The sequence below is a fragment of the Vanessa cardui genome, chromosome 9 (genome assembly GCF_905220365.1).
Source record: "Vanessa cardui chromosome 9, ilVanCard2.1, whole genome shotgun sequence".
NCBI lineage: Eukaryota > Metazoa > Arthropoda > Insecta > Lepidoptera > Nymphalidae > Vanessa > Vanessa cardui.
The window spans coordinates 13,427,410-13,445,544 of NC_061131.1; the positions used below are offsets into that span (position 1 = coordinate 13,427,410).

Consider the following 18,135-nt stretch of genomic DNA (forward strand, 5'->3'; position numbering starts at 1 on the left):
ATGTCAAAAAATGTAAACAATGCGGAACGAATGAACGCGAAGAATAGAGCGAAACGACCGCACACCCGAGAGCCGGTGTTACCACTGCGCGATACGATCTCCCCACGCAAAACTTCATCCACTATCCGATATCATCACGCAGGCCGGGCCGTAACGTCACGCATAACTAATTATACGCAAAAAATATTATGTAATTGAAACGACATATATGACAATATTATCCGAATATATTTGGATAAATTTATAAGTTAGATCATGATTATATCGATATTCATGTCAACTTTCAAATTAATTTTTTATGACTTTTCTTATTTTCAATTCCTACAACAAACATAAAAAAAGAAAATACCCTCATTTTTTACTATGATTAATAAACAACGGAGAATATGACATACTAACCATCTTGAAATACACGTTCTACGTTCAAGCCGTACGTTGCGCACGTCTCGTAGTAAGAGCACCTCCGTAGTTCATTCGACAATTTACGAGCGCGGTTGTCGTCCACAACGCGCGGACTGCTTTCACTTATGGCATCTGGAAGAGTAACCGATCATTAAATAGGAAATAATCAGTTAGAAACATCGAACAGAATTATAATATGTAAATCGGAGTTACGCGTAACGTTTTTATAATAAACTCAACGTTAAAATAAAACTTTCACTTGTCGGTTAGAGTATTTAAAAAAAAATAATGTTTTAAATCTTATGACATAACAAAACAAGAATTCGTGTATAAGCTAATTAATATCTTTACAAATAATAACAAACAATGGGCGACATTTGGTAGTTAAAATGTAAAAAGTCACAATACTTTTGTGGGTAGGTCAGTTACTTACCTTGAGTCCCAACTAGTATGATCGGAATTTCAGCTGAATTCCGATAGTGGGACATCTTATTGAAGTAATTCGAAACGGTGTTGTAGCTGATATCGTTCTCGAGACTAAATACGAATATTACGGCATCTACCCAAGCAGTAAACTGTAACAAAAAAAAATATAATTGCAACAAATGTTTCGTGCACAATTTAAACTTAATAAAACGTACATATTTGCTTTGATATTTTAAGTTGAGTCATTTTATTTTTAAACGAACGCTATGAATTCTTCTTTTTGAAAAAAAAAAAATCTACAACCGTAATAACAGCAGGAATGCAAAATTATACCTATGGAAAAAGCCGCACCCCAGGTTTTTACCCATAATTACGAGGGGTAATTCCGTTCTGTAAGGGTTATGGAATTGGAGTGTAATATTTTACACATATGACATCAGAGCGCTCGTACTAAGAGAGTAATATAATAACCACAAATGAAGGGAAATTATATACATATGAAAGATGTCCCTGACAATGAATGAAATGATGATTTCCCTTACGTGGTAACAAAATTTTTGAAATCGATTAATAAAAGAATGAATAGGAAAACTGTATGCGTAAGCAAATGCCGACATAAACTGTATGAATAACTCAGTTTCCACTTCAAAAATATGTGCGTAGAAGGGTGTCACCCCTTTCCTCTTCAATAGCATTCAACTGTGTAAGTCGAGTCATCCGTAGTGCGTGATGCTGATGAGAGGAAAACTAAAGAAAAAAAAACTGTCCTCAGCACTTCCATAAACGAGGCGCCATCAAATGTACGCATTGAATCAAACCCCTAGTCTCTGCTTATAAATAAAACCGACAAGAAATTGCAATTGAAAAGTTGTTTAGGAAATAATTTCGTAAATTAAAATTTAAACTCAAATAGAGTTTCAATTCAAACATTTCAAATTGTTTAAATAAAACATTCAAAATTGCTACTTATCAAATATGTATCTAAATATACCACATTATATAAGCTTAAATATATTTTCCTTGCATACACACATACATTCCTTGCATAGTATTACAAAACAATAAATGTATAAACGAAACAGCCATTTATCAATTTTAATTAGAGAAAAAAATATACATAATTTGTAATGAGCAACAAATTAACGAACAATAATGTATCTCACCAAAACATAACTGTGTAATTGTTTCACTGATTTTGTCGAAACACTTTAATAATTCATAGGTGCGTGTTATAATAAAAAAACACTTCCAAATAGAATCCAAAAACAATCACGTTGTTAACGGTACTGAACACTGGAGGCGACTGGGCGGGCGGGCGGATTGGAGCCTAGGCGCGAAGCCTTCATATAACTCTATCTCCCTTTTACTCACTGATAGACCTTTTGCAAGAGAGAAGGGCAACCTAAATGCATCGCTCCTGAACCTTGCAATTCTCCTATATATATAGACATATATGTATATAAGGTCAGATGATAGATAATGGATTCCCTTGTTTAATATCACATAACTAATTCTGGCTCTATAAAGATCAATGTTCTGATCATTTACGTTATCTCGATGATATAACTTTATCATTTTTATGGTTCGATATAGAATATCAATATGTCAAATGACACCACGAGTTGATACATAAATTGTGAGAATATAAAGTTTTACATTCTTTTCCCTCGTTATTGATTAAACTATGTTTTACAAATTACTTATTATACAATGTCGAACGCTGTCACTTTGACGTTAAACGAAAAGGAAATAAAATAAAATTTGCTGCGACGTTCCAGGCTTGCGTGCACTCAATAAATGCGGCGAAGTGAAAAAAATATTCAAGATTTCGCCTTTATCTTCGTTGAATATTTACAAGGAAACATAGATAAACTTTGAAGTATTACATAAGTTACATTATTTCAGTTTATTACAGCGAAAAATGAGAAATCATTTTCAGATTCGTATTACAATAAATATGAATATTTTAAATAAACAAACGAACTAATATCATACGATATCATTCAGTAAATGTACCGCACTATCATTATAGTACATTTACTTGAGGACATAATGCTGTGCATTGCGGAAAAGGACGTTTTATTTTAGAACGAATTTCATTCATTTCACCATTGTTCCGTTGATAGTGCACTATTCATTTTATCTTTTGAGGGCAATGTACCAGAAGGAGTGTTGTTTGACTGTACACGATTTGATAACAGAACCACTAACAAAATCCTTTCAACTTTATTGATTCGAAATACCAAGTCCAAATAGATTTAAAATAAATAGCTGATTTAGCAACGAAATCAAAAAATGTTTGCTAAGCGTCTCTTTCGAGAACGTTATTTTCGCTGTATCTCGCAACTACTTTTGGAAGAAACGACTACACTGACAGAGAACATATCGCTGTTCAATAAACGCAATAATCTGGCTTGAGACTTTAAGAGGCAAGCAGATTGAAATGAAATTGCCGCTTATAAATAATTCAGATCTCGCATCAACACGTCGACGGTAATGTAACGTAACTTGTCTTAATATTAATTTACATGTCAAGTGCCGTATATGAGAAAAATATTTTAAACTTGAAGAAAATACTGGCATCTATAATTACATACATTATACGTGAAAGAAACAATTAAAGAATCGTGTCGTTTCAGTGTCACCGTAATTGCTTTACAAAGTTAAAAAGAAGTTGTGCATATCATTAAAATAGAGATCTTTTGTTACCTTGTTACAAGTAATCGGGAACAGGTTCCGAAGCCCTCACGAAACCGGGGTGAATCCCGAACAAAAGATCTTTACAATGCACGTACGTACTTGTTTTTTTTAAACATGAATAGAAAGAAGCAAGAATAATGCGGGCAGGTAACTTGATACTGAGGTACCCTTGTGGCTCTTGCCTACGTCATCCATAGTATGTGATACTGTGGCTAGGTTTTACTTTGTGGTCAGACTACTTCCGTTAAATGTACTTGTATAACTAAGATGCTTAAAAGTAATAAAAAGAAAAAGGAATTGAAACTGTTTAAAAATATATTACTACGATTCAAAATCTTAAATCGTAATACTTTGTTCTCTGATAATAGATTTCGATAATAATGTAATCATTCATATAACTAATTTTCGTAAGGTTATTCACATTATTTCTAACCTTGAAATCGTTAAATTTGGACTGACATAAATAAGCCAATGTGAGTCTTGACCTTATGTCCAAAAAGCACAATTTTATAATAACGACAAAGAAGTCCAGATGTATCTTTCGCTATGCTATGTTCTCAGATCGTGATCTATAGTTGAAAAGATAAAAAAAAATTGAACACCATTGGTTCATGGATCATTAAGCCAATTGAAATCAAAACAAACGTGACAGTTAACTGATTTTTAACAGACATTTGTTACAAGATAAACAGTTTCAGGGGAGTAAAAATTTAAATATATTCTACTAAATAGTAATAAATACTAAGCCATATGGTGAATCTTTAAAAATTATCATATTTAAATAAAAAAAACTACCATCTCATAAATACCAAATTTTGGCGTTTATTCTGTAGATTAATATTGTATTTCTTTATACGACGGCTTGGATACAATTAATCACGAATATAAGTGCCTCAAAATAATAGACACTTCATGCAACAGCAACCAAGCACGTGTCGAAAATTATGCTCAATTAAATATTAAGTCGCGAGCGACGGAATGCGTGTAGTTAAAATAAATTACATCCAAACCGTAACAAATACGACGGTAATAAATAAAAAACTAATTATGACATAATTAAAGTACCCGTCCTAATAAGGATGAATCTAGTACAATTTATAATATCAACAAGACTTTAAGCAACACAATATTTAACTTTACGAACTCTAAAAATGATAAAATTTCTCTTGTAGGTCTTGCCCTAAGTAGGTCTTTTCGGGAAACACAAAACGGGAAAACCCATTTTATCGAGTTACAACTTTATAACCGGGCACCCTAACAACTACGAGGGCGGGAAGTGAATTTGATAAGCAAATATATCGCAAGATAACTTTATTACGAGCATTGAATATTATTCTGTTGTATTATTCATGTATCGTTTTATATTCTTGTAATGTAATTGTTTCTCTTGAATTATTGTATGATTACAATAAAAAGGTTCACGATAAAATTAATATTGTACATAAGAAACCGAAGTTGTATTATTTTTATTTAAAATATTTTTTCATCACATTCTTCGAATATATTAATTATAAGTTTTAAAAATCATTAGAAACAAAAAAGGCTAAATTTTTTTACCAGGCAACACTAAATTGAAGTGAGCATTTGAGCAACTTAGTGTCAAAATAGCTTCGCTAAAGTATAGTCATTCAGCGCTTGCCATCTCAAATGAACATTAAAATTCAGCTCACGATCGCCATACCAGAGACAAACTCGAGCGTTCCATTACATTTTCAAATATTTGACCTTCGCCATGACAAAGTTTGTGAGTTGACAGAAAATGTTAAGGAGAAAAGTTTTTCAGTTTTTAGAATTGTACTAGAATATAAATCCCAATTGAAAAGTTTGCAGTCTTGAAATTATTACTTGATGTAATATTCTGTGTTCGTCATAAATCGTGACTACTAAAAATGTTGTTAGTTTCATTTTAAATATATACGAAAGTTAAAGTATTAATCTTACTTGTTAAAAATAATTCGATCAAAAAGAATTTGTAGTAATAGTCATTTTATTTTGTTCAATACATCTCAGACATTTAAAATATTTACGTATATACTGTTTTATATTTTTTATATATTTAAGGAAGAATTTCGAATTAAATGTAGTCTCAAAATACATTATGTAATTGTAGTTAAAATTTAGGGGTTTCTTTACGTTATTATATATGATATATTTTAATTTTTAATCTGTTACAAGTTAAGTTGTGTTGTCAAAATGATATAATTAATGTGTATAATTCTTGCATGTGAATAACCTGTCAAAAGCGGGTCTTATCTCCTGACAGCTGGGCAAAGACAAAATAGACTCTTGAAATAATGAATATGGTAGGGAGTTCAACTCCCGTCCCAGACAGGGCAACGTACAATGAACTATAAAGTTTTTATAGTCTATTAGAACTTTCACATAATCGTTTTGAAATTAAACTTTTTAGATTTATACATAATCTCCATTATTAAAAAAGTAATTAGAAACAGATGCAGTCTCTTTTTATACATTTCTTCGACAAATTAGTTAAATTAAATTGTTATATAATTAAAGTAAAGATATTTCAGAATTTTCTAACTTTACAAATTCGATTTTTGACGTGTTATATTTTAATGACTGTTCAATAGAGTGTTCTTAATTCAAAAATATTACCGCTTTTAATTTGGGATTTATTTTCATAGACATTTGGGAATACGAAATGATTATGGGCTTGTAAAAAAATATCTTATTTTAAATTTCACCCACACTGGTCTAGCTTTTCATTTAAATATTACTAGATTTTTTTAATTTATGTTCTAGAATATTCAGTTTGCACGCTTTGATTAAAACTAATACTAGTTACAACTTATAACGCGCATGCATTAAAGCTGAATAGGTGAGTAGTGTTGCCAACATTACATAAAATATTTTTGTAATAGAAAACATAATATTCGTTATATAATATTAAAATTATTATTCATTTTTTAAATTAAATAAAATCGATCGATTCGATTCGAATCGATTTAATATTTATAATAAGAACTTGAAGTTTAGGAATGTCAATTCAGTAGAGAAAATTTAAAGCAGGTGAAACTGAGACGCGCAACTCTTCCAAATAATGTGATATATTAAAACCATTTCTAAAACGCGCTGACTTAAACTTCTTCTGAGTTTTATTTTTATTAGTTTAATTTTTTTCAGTGAGACATTACAAAAAATTTTTTCTCATTTATTAATACATATAATATACAATTTTTTTACAAGTAAGAAAACATAAGAACAACAACAACAGCCTGTAAATTTCCCATTGCTGGGCTAAGGCCTCCTCTCCCTTTGAGGAGAAGATTTGGAACACATTCCAACACGCTGTTCCAATACGGGTTGGTGGAATACACATTGGCAGAATTTCATTAAAACTATACATATGTAGGTTTCCTCACGATGTTTTTCTTCACTTACAAGTACGAGATGAATTATAAACACAAATAAATCACATGAATATTCAGCGGTGCTTGTCTGGGTTTGAACCCGCAACCGTAGGTAAAGATGCTCGTGTTCTAACTACTGAACCATCTCGGCTCTCAATAAGAAAATGTTACATTGTATTATTTAAGCAAATGTTAATAATTGTGGTAATTTCGTTACCACAAAATGGAAAGTGTCAATACGAAGCACCGCTGTTGGTTTGATCATTAATGTAATTTTCGATGTTCATATAATATATTTAAAACCGACAATGGCCAGTGGTTGTAATACATTAATCTTACTCGATGACTACGGGTTCAAAATCGGTGAAAAACCGTAGTCTGTAATTTTTATAATGCCTTATTGTTGTTTGGAATTCATCCAACGGTGAGATCGAAGGCAATTTAATCACTGACGTAGGCGACATTTTCATGATCTTAATAAAAGTTAAGGTTCATTTAAAGTCTCATGACGTCATAAAATAATAATTTTTATATTTATTTTAACGTATAATCAAATCTTAAGGTCATACAAACGAATGTCTTGAAACAGCTAGAAAATTGTAACATCAGTTGGCTCATTGCTCGTATTACCATTTTATTATCTATCTACTAGCTATACCCGCGACCTGTACGCGTCTGAATTTAATAAAAAAATATATATATATTGTAGCCTAAATTACTCGTATTATATCAATTATCTGCCAGTGAAAGTCCCGTCAAAATCGCTCCAGCCGTTCCAGAGATTAGCCGGAACAAACAGACACAAAAATTGTAAAAATATTTTTTTTTTCGTATATGGACCGTGTATAGACATATGCATTGAGTGAAAAGGGCTATTTTTATATTACAGACAGACACTCCAATTTTATCATATGTACAGATAAAATGAATCTCCATAAAAATCTATTACGAAAGGTTATTTTTTCGTCTCACAAATATGCAAATAGAATATTTAGCGAATAATAGTACCATTGTTTCAAGAGCGCGCGTAGCTCGCGTTTTTCCACCTAAGAGATATATAAAATTTTACGCTTTTTGAGCATAGATACATCGAACAGAAACTGTTACTAGAAGTACCTATTGAAACTATAAAAAAGATAACTTTAATATATTATCTAGAACGTACAAATTATAACTAAACTTTTTCATATTACATATTTTATTTACATGAGAATTATTTTCGTGAATGCCTTAATAATACATAATATAAATACATGGCTATTGCTAATGGTGATCATAATAGCAATAGTATTGGCTCGTGAATCACAAATCCAAACCTCTGTTCGAAAACGTAGCTTTCAGTCAAATTTAATATAATATCAACAATGTATTATACCATTTCTGTTTTACTGTTCTGAGGATCAAACAAAAGCTCTATTCTCATTTGCTTCAAATGTATAAGCCGGAATGAGTTAAAATTTCAGAAACAAAATAAAGTGTGACTTTTGGCGACACCGCTACGTAGTAGGTAATTCTGTTTGCATTACTATACTAGTCTCTAAAAACTCACTTCGTATTACACTCGTAAAACGTCGAAACCGACTAATGGTGATATGCTATTTTGATACTTATACTTTAAATGCTCTATTATTATTATATCCAATATCGCATGTGACGTTTCGTGATCGAGTTCTGCGATGACTTTCGAAATTTTGTTTGAATGATTGATGAGCTTTCGTCTTATTTCGTCTTATCAATAAAAAATAATATTAAAAATATGTCATTGATGTTTGATAATTCATAAATGTTTTCCATAAATTTTCATTAATAAATAATTTATTTTGTACATACAATGAAACAAATACGTCACATATCTATAAAAGCTATATTGAAATTTTTTAATCAACGTTTACGAGGAATTCCTCAGAGTATTTCCTGAGTAAGTAGTTCGTACGTTAGTTCAAGTTTTGTTTATGAAATGATGCGCTTCAGAAATGGAAAATGAATTATTAGACGAACACAAATACAATTTAAAATAATCGAATATTAAAGTTTAATTCACGATTCTTAGGTCGAAATTTATAGGGCTATTAATGTGTTGTGTTCTATGATAAAATATGTAGGATTTTCTTATAATGTAATAGCTGTCAGCGGCTTCGCTCGCGTCATCCAGAGCTAGGTATAAAAAATATCCTTTATCCTTCTTAAGAATACAAGCTTCCTTCATTATAAGTTTCATCAAATTCGGTTAAGATATTTGGTCGAGAATTACCAACACACAGACAGAATTACTTTCGCATTCATAATGTTGCCATAGAAACTATATAATGTAATAATTCATTTGATGATAGGACTCTGGACTAGCCAGTCTGGGTAGGTACCACTCATCGGATATTCTACTGTCAGACAGTATAAGGTACCGCATTATGTCCCGGTTTGAAGGGTGAATAAGCCAGTATAACTATACGCACAAGGAACAACATATTTGTTCCCAAGGTTTTAAGCATTGACGATATAAGGAATTGTTACATGTAGTTACATGATTATGTATACATATATAATTAAAAACGTAGAGTTATATTAGTTGATTTTAATACAGGATATATACATAACTGTATACAGTTGTACTGTATAATGATATAACGTAACCACTTTCTTGTCGGATGTCCTCGGCATAAACTTCATTCCGAACCAGTAACTTTACGTTTAATTAAATCTTGTTAATCGATTCACGAATGCTCGTAAAAGTCTCTAAGTATGAATTTTATATTGATTTTAAAAAACATCAATCATCGACTTTAACTTTTGATGGCAAAACATAGTTTCTTCAGGAAATTCATGAAAAATTTCAAACAAAAAAAATATATTAAATTGCCCTCTATTTATAAAGATTCTATCAAACAAAGAATAATTAACAGTTTTTAATCTTTAGTATGTTAAACATAATCAAAAGAAATATTTCATTCACAGCCTTTAGATTTATCATCATTACATAGTATAAAACAAAGTCGCTTACCGCTGTCTGCTGTGTTCATATACATAGGTATGCTTATATCTTTAAAATTACGCAACGGATTTTGATGCGGTTTGTTTTAATAGATAGTGATTCGAGAGGAAGGATTTTGTATATAACACATGGACAGTATAGTAAAGAAACATTGATAATTTTAGATGTTTCTAATGTCGTAAATAAAAAAAAATCTGTAAAATATTTAGTATCAGTATTGTACCAGTCCGAAGCCGAAGCGGGTCCCTAGTTGATATATATTATTTAAAAAATTGTATTCATCCTTACTACTCTTTGCCTGACAAACCAGAAGGACTTCGAAGGGACCCAGGACAGGTAAAACCCACATCAATTATTCTACCATTAATATTTGAAAGACGAACAAGCCTGCGTGAAGGTATTGTTGATTTTCATACATATAACATACCTTAAAGTATGAACTGATACTTTAATTATATTTACTTTATAAAGTTAATAGCAGTCGCCCGCGGCTTCACTCGCGTTTTAGGGTATTGGTTATCATGTGTCAGGCAAAAAAGTACTCTATGTCTTGGCCTTGCAGTTCAAGTTTGCTTCATAGCAAATTTGATGAAATTCGGTTCAGCGGTTTGGTCGTGAAAGAGCGACAGACAGTTACGTTCAGATTTATAATATTAATATAGATAATTGCGATAATAATATTTGAGAAAAACAGTGTTGTATTACGAGTAACATTATTATACCGCCATATAGATATTCTACCGCCACACAACAATACTTAGCAATGTTGTGTTCCGATTTGATAAGGGACATGACATTAAACATAAAGCCGGGGGTTGTTGCGCCTTGGTGATGAAAATAATGATTAATGTTTCTTACAGCGCCTTAGCCCTTTACCAAAAGTCTATGTGTGACATAATGTGTGTCCCGTCCAATAACATATAGCATTAAAATATAAACGTTACAAAAATTAAGGTATTATTTAATTTATGCCTTTAAATATATGCCTTTTTACAGCGGTTTCTGCCCAAAATCATTCATTCAATGACAATTTTAATAAAACTAATATAGCAATATCCACACACAATAACACTTTATCCATTTTAATACAAAAAGTAATTATTGATATTTTTTACAAGATTAATTATCATTATACATGTATTTATAACGCTATACATTTACATGTATTTATCTATAAACAACATCACCCTAAAGCACGTAGGTGCTCTTTAATCGATCAACTTTTAAAAACAAATAAAAAAAATTCCCTCATGGCGCCGTACAGTCGCCACGCGTGACCTGAAGGGTCGATTAATTGAACTTTTCGAGGCTAATAGGGACCTTAAAACGAAACGCGGAAGCGCTCAAATTGAATGACGTAACAATGGGCACATAGATCAATAATATAATGAAACGGAGGTGACAATTGAGTTTGCCTTGATTGCAGCTCGAAGCTTAGGATCATCAATACAAACATATGTATAAGCGTACGTATAGGAAAGGTACTTTTTTATTAAATCGACTTCTTTCTCCTTTTTCATCTTAGTTCTACAACGTCATAAAAGATTGAAACAATAAAACATTATCTATACCTGTGTGTGTGGGTGCGTGTGTGTTAGTGCGCTTGCGTTTTAATTCGTATGTTTGTGTGCGTAGTTTCAGCTTGTGTGCGTTAACGTAGACATCTTGGTAGTTTACTTTTTAATTAATGGCATATATATAATATATTGAGTTAAGATTTTGGGTAAGAATAATAAAGAGGTTTTATTTGAATTAATAAATTGGTATTTCCAAGAAATATGTCTACGTAAAAGATGCAGGTCGTAATCGCATGTAGAGTTTATTCCATCATTACATTATTAAATTGGTATCTACAAAATACGTATTACAAAGTTATCCAACACGAAAATTGTCAAAGCTTGTTATTCTTGAATTTATCACAATAATTATGTACAGTGTTAAATTATAGATAGATAGAAGTGAGATAAAATGGTTGCATAAAAGCATACAACATGCAAGCGTTTGAGAGCAGACTATTGGCAATGTTCCGAATATGTATATATTCTTAGTGGGTTAAAGAGCAAAAGTTACATCTGAGTGTAACTTTTGCTCTTTAAAGGTAGCTGTTAAGCCGAAACGACAAATGAGAAAACTCTCCACGGAAAACGATCATGAAACGTCATGTGTTATGCGCCAGTGACTATGATAATTATAACATTTAAAGGATATAATATTCTGATGCTTGTAGCATCAGAATATTATATCACTCGAATGAGATAGTGTATATATATGAGTTTAATAGAATAACATAAATTTAACTCCTAACTCTCGTGAGTATATCTTCATAGACTTTTAATGTTTTAATATCAATAGTTAATTTAAACTAATAAAAACAAAAAAGATACGAATATTACACGAGATGAAAGTGAAATCATTTTACGTCGAAAACGCCTCGATTAAAGATTACATATTTAAACATCACATTCGAGTTTGTTCTCTCATAGATTCCAAAAAAGAGCGCTAAAATAGTAAATACATTATATATACATATTTCGAAAAAGATTCCACAATTGAGTTTGCCTTGATTGAACTCAAACATAAAACGATGTCAAAGTAACTACGAACACATAAACAATTGAGCATCGGCAATTACTAAAATGTAGCGATACAGACAATCGTATCTTGTACATCGTTCATTACTATCGCCATTAAGGCTTTTACGTTCCACCGTATCGATCGCTATAATTGACGAAAAGAAATAAATTATTTACTCGAATGTTGATATCGATTTTCGAGGTAATGTATTTGTTGTGTTGCGTTATCTGAGTTGACGGTAAATGGCTGCGCGGACATAGCTTTTAGGAACGGAAAGGAAATACCCCTGGGATAGGAGCAGCTCAAGACCGCACGATTGAGGAGTACTTCTACCTTCCATGGAGAAAATTTACGTATACAAAAGTGAAATACTACACCACTGATTATTCATGAAATCACTTCAAATTTAGCACATAGGTTCCTTATAGGGTGTTGACATTTGCTAATAAAGAATTTGTGAAAACTGTGGGGGGAGGTATTGGACGTTTGTGTTTTATAAATTTCGCGCAGGCAAAACAGCAGTTTCAGCTCGTTTCTTATAAATACAAACGGAATACAATCACTCACATTATGCCTTAATCATCCTGAAGAGACAGCCCCCAAAATTCTGGCATATATTATAGGAATTATGCGCATCATGCGGGATGTAATTACTTAAACAGACGATTATATGCCGGCCAACTTAGATAGCGCGTATCGCACGATTCGGCCAATGCCTTACATGTAACCATTGATAATCGAGAAAATTACAATACCAAGTAACCGGCGGTAGAATTCACAGCTCAATATATTTGGTTAAATATACTGAGCTTATTCTGGATTAGGGCATTATCTGATAAAAGATAAAAGAACGTGATGTTGAGTGTATACGCATTTACTCGCGGGACGTTTTTATTTAACAGTATATTACAATAAACTCGCATTATTTAACGCTGCCCGCAGAATAACTGTAATTCCACTGATAAACAGATGCGTAATTTGGCAATTTAAAATCTACTCGAAAACAAAATTCGAAAATGATTATAATGTAAACGCTGTATAAAGAACTTAAGCCATTACTATTCTGTTTGATCACTTTTGAATATACAGCGAGCTATATATTTAACATATTAAATATTCTTTGTGAAGTCGGACCATAAGCCGGAGGGTGAACTTGGATATATCACAGAACCTTACATATTAGCTGTCGACTGGAGTGAGGGAAACTTTAACATCGTGAAATTATCACGCACACATTTGTAATTTTCAACACAAGTACACTTACATGAACTGACAGCAACTTAAACAATCAATATAACTACGAACACATACAACGAACTATTATTTGGTAAAAAAGGCGGATTTTATTGTTGTGTTGTAAGGATAGTCGGACTGGCAAATGGACAACTGATGGTTAGTGGCTATCAGCACCCATTACTACCCATAGAATCCTCGTTGCCAACCAACCTTGGGAACTAAGATATTATGTCCCCTGTGTCTGTTGTTACACTAGCTCACTCACTCTTCAAACCGGAGCACAATAATGCTAAACATTTCTATTTGGCGGTATAACATATGCTGAGTCAAAGAAAAAATCTAGGCAAACAAGCCTAAGTACTAAGCTCGACTACAAAGTAATTTGATTTTTAAAAATCGACAACTATTTCGGTATAGTAGACGGCAGACTAGCAAATTAAAACACAGCGGTACAGTTTTTTTCTTTCGTTAATTTCAAATTGCTTTGTTCTCTAGTTATTGTTTCTACTTTCAGTTAGATATATTTTTATGTTGTGACTAGCAATACCAATGACTTCGTGCGCTTTTGAGCTACAAATAAGATGTTGTAGCCTAAGTTACTCCTTATTATATGAGCTATCTGCTAGTGACAATCCCATCAAAACCGACACATACATTCAGTAAAATGCGATTAATTTAATACTACAAACAGACACTCCAATTTTATTATATGTATAGATTAAAAAAAAACAATTAGTAAGTATAATTTTATGTGAAATAAATCTCTTTGTTTTGAGCCACAGATGTAATATAACAATATTGGATATTATAATTCATGATGCATTTCATAATAGATACTATCAGATATAAGTCGATACAACAGAATTGGTTTAGAGATTATAACATTATTTTATCTCATACCAAACGTGTCCTATAAATGAGTTCATATCCAAATATGTCATATATTTGTTGAGTCATAAATATATTTCACTGAAATATCAAGATTACACGTAACTATTACAGTCACTCAGTAATTATTGACAATTTGAACAATTGTATCATTTGTCACAAAAAGACAAATTGAGCCACCTGGTAAGTCACCGCACATACATCTATATAATCTGTATAACCACACTGTGCAGTTACACAGAGAAACAATATTACAAATAAATAAAAAAAATGGTAACAAGGATGACACTATTATTTTTTTAAGCTGGCAATAATGCCTCAACTTTATTTGAATGTGTTCTAAATTCTATTTTAAAAACAATATTTTAACTTATTTCTATACCTATACATATGTAACATAAATAAATAAATAAATAAACAAGTATATATATATTATCTGCTATTATAATATGAAACGTGTATTCTACTTTGAAAACATAGTCGATTTAATTAGTTGTAGTGGACGGATGAATGTTCCCCATAACACAGGATTTTCCTAGCATGGGGTCATTAATCTCTTATATTGTAAAATGTTTTTCTAAGTACTCTGTATGTGTCATTTATTTTCTGTACTTCTATTATTGCCAAATAAATATTATTATTATTATTATATAACTAGATACTCGTCCCGGCTTTAAACGCTCACACTAAGGGTGTACACAAAACCTATATATTATACATATAATCATAGCATATACATATATAGTTCCCAATCAACATGATTTATTTTTGGAAATCTTCAGGTTCAGCTATAATTTTCACACAACGTTTACACAAACGTTTTATACAAAAACTTAATGAATTATACACTAAAATTTTCCTCATGAGCCACAACATTAGTGAAAACCGTACAAAAATCCGTTCAATACTTCTTCAGATCATCACGTCCAAAAACGACGCGACTTTATTCTACAATATGTATTATTTATTGAACAGAATAAGCACTAAGCTGATTTTAGATTGGCTCATTGACTTTTCCAACCGGAACATAATACATGTAATTACTGTTTAGCGATATATATTAATTAGTTAGCAACAACACGAGCGAACCAAACTCTAACCAGTAAACTCGAACAATTCAATCAATTTTGCTGATTACATAAGCCCCAGATTACATGACAAATCCAAATGAACACAACCTACTATACCCGACCCGAGTATACGACTACAAATTCCATAATGCCTATCATTACATACGTTTACATAGACCACAAACTACCTATCATACTTAGACGGTTGTTATTCCCGTTCATATATAAAACTAAAACTGGCAGAGTCGAGATGGTCCAGTGGTTAAAACGCGCGCATCTTAACCGACGATTGCGGGAAACCACTGAATATACATGTGCTTAATTTTGAGTTATAATTCGTCTCGTGCTCCGTGCATCGTGAAATTCTGCCACATGTGTATTTCACCCGCATTGGAACAGTATGATGGAATATGTTCCAAACCTTCTCCAAGAGTGAGGAGGCCTAACACAGCAGTGGGAAATTTACAGGATGATGTTTTTTTTATATATAAAACTACGGAAACAATTAATACGTCACAAAACCATAAAGAAATATAAGCAACAATTTAATAACCCGCGTTCCACTTGCATTCACACATCGAACGATTCACTCACTCATTCACGAGAATTATCGACGAAAACGCGAAGCCTCAGTTTGTCTATGAAACTAGGTCGCAATTACCGGTGTAAACGGGCACAATGCAGCCAGGACACGGCGGATGAAAGGAAACCTCGGGCTTAGATTCAAAGACCGCTTCATATTCCAGGTCCATTCACCAGCTCATAATGGTCAGTTATTTTGCATCTTAAAGGTATGGAAATTAATGAAAATTTCGCTTGTGAAATTTTAAACGAGTTTGTGATTTTAGACACTTAGCCCTACCTACATTTTAACTCTCCTCTAATTTCCCTTAACTTTCCAGAATAAAAAACAAAAGCTTATCGAAATTCATAAAGTCAGGTATGATAAAATTCTGCAGACATTTTTAACTTTTCCGTTTCGTAAATTCAAATAATTTGTAAAAAATACATATTGTTCGATACAAGATTTTATAGATGATAAAAAAGCATGGAATTAATACCTGTTGACTTCCTGGCAGCATATATTACATACATACATATATAATAGTATTTAACTAACATGAACTAACATGAACTATTTTTTAAATGTCGAAAAAGAGTAACTACTGAGTTTCTTGCCGGCTCTTCTCGGTAGAATCTACTTTCCGAACCGGTGGTAGCTTCACTTAATTGTAAAATGACGATTCAAAAGTGCCTGTAAAAGCCTACTTGAATAAAGTTTATTTTGATTTGATTTCATCAGAATCGGCCACATCTCTCTGTTAAACCTCTAACGTATTTAAAAACTAAAGCTTCATAGTTTGCGTTGAGAATAACTGCATTTTCGATACCAAATAATCGATTGTAGACATTGCAATATTAGCTTATATCGCCTTCTTATTATTCACGTTTTTTATTGCGAAGAATTATTAATAACGTAGAACTGCGCAGCTGTTACCAGTTCGCAGTCTTTGTTTTCAACCCTATCGCTGTGTACAAGTCGTGACGTCACAATATTACAATCTGACCCGGAGGGTTTACGCTTAATATAGTACTCTAAATATAGGTCCCTGGAGAGAGAATGACGTAACGAGTAATCGTACTTCAATCTACTATGGTTATAGTTCACTGCAAGTGTGATGGTAATTAGTAATTATAAGTTTGAGATTACTTTGATTCGATGTATTCAGTTGTGACTGAACTAATTAACAGACTGATTGATTGATACTTCTTGTACGAAATATTTAGAATTATTTGATTAATGATTTCTAGATATTGATATGACGACTCTAACACATATTTAATTATTTGTGTGGATTGACGATCTCAGAAGTAAAACTCATAAAAAATATAATTCAACCTATACTGGCTATGGATCTTTTGGTAACAATATTAATTATAACATAATTAATTTGGTGTAGTGTAGTACTTGTTAAGAATTTATTCTTGTTTATAAAAACAAATATTATCTACTAAGAAAATACACTTAATTCAAAAGTACTAGAACCAATTCCAATTAAAATTCCATAAAGACATCCTTAATATTAAATTTAATATTTAGAATATAACAGAACGTTAACATTATAATATATCGAATTTTAATGAATGATTCTTTATCTAAATAATCTATACATGGTGCAATAATGACGACACATACTATATCTAATTGATAAAAACAAAATTCAAATCAACTGTCAATATAATCTTTACTGTTTACAACATTTACTGAAAATAATTATTATAAGCTTTGTAATCGTATAATTACAATCAGCCGACGTGATATAAAAGTGCTCTGTAAAACCCCACTTTTTATCTCAAAAGTGAAACGTCATAAGCCGACTTAATGAATATGCAATTGTTATACGTGTATCCTTTAAACATTATTATAATTATAGTCAATATCGCTTATTACTTTCTGTCATTTTACGATCTTGTACTGCGG

At 31.7% G+C, this 18,135-nt stretch overlaps 1 protein-coding gene across 2 annotated transcripts in view; it reads right to left on the bottom strand.

Annotated features, from left to right (window-relative positions):
* LOC124532228 (centaurin-gamma-1A) overlaps positions 1-18,135 on the bottom strand; it is a 271,221-nt gene that overhangs the window by 16,446 nt on the left and 236,640 nt on the right. For both annotated transcript variants that reach the window (XM_047107000.1, XM_047107001.1), the window contains exons 4-5: positions 836-977; positions 400-534 (exon numbers count right to left, since the gene is read on the bottom strand). In XM_047107000.1, coding sequence (XP_046962956.1) covers positions 400-534; positions 836-977 — 277 coding nt within the window. The remainder of the gene's footprint in view (positions 1-399; positions 535-835; positions 978-18,135) is intronic.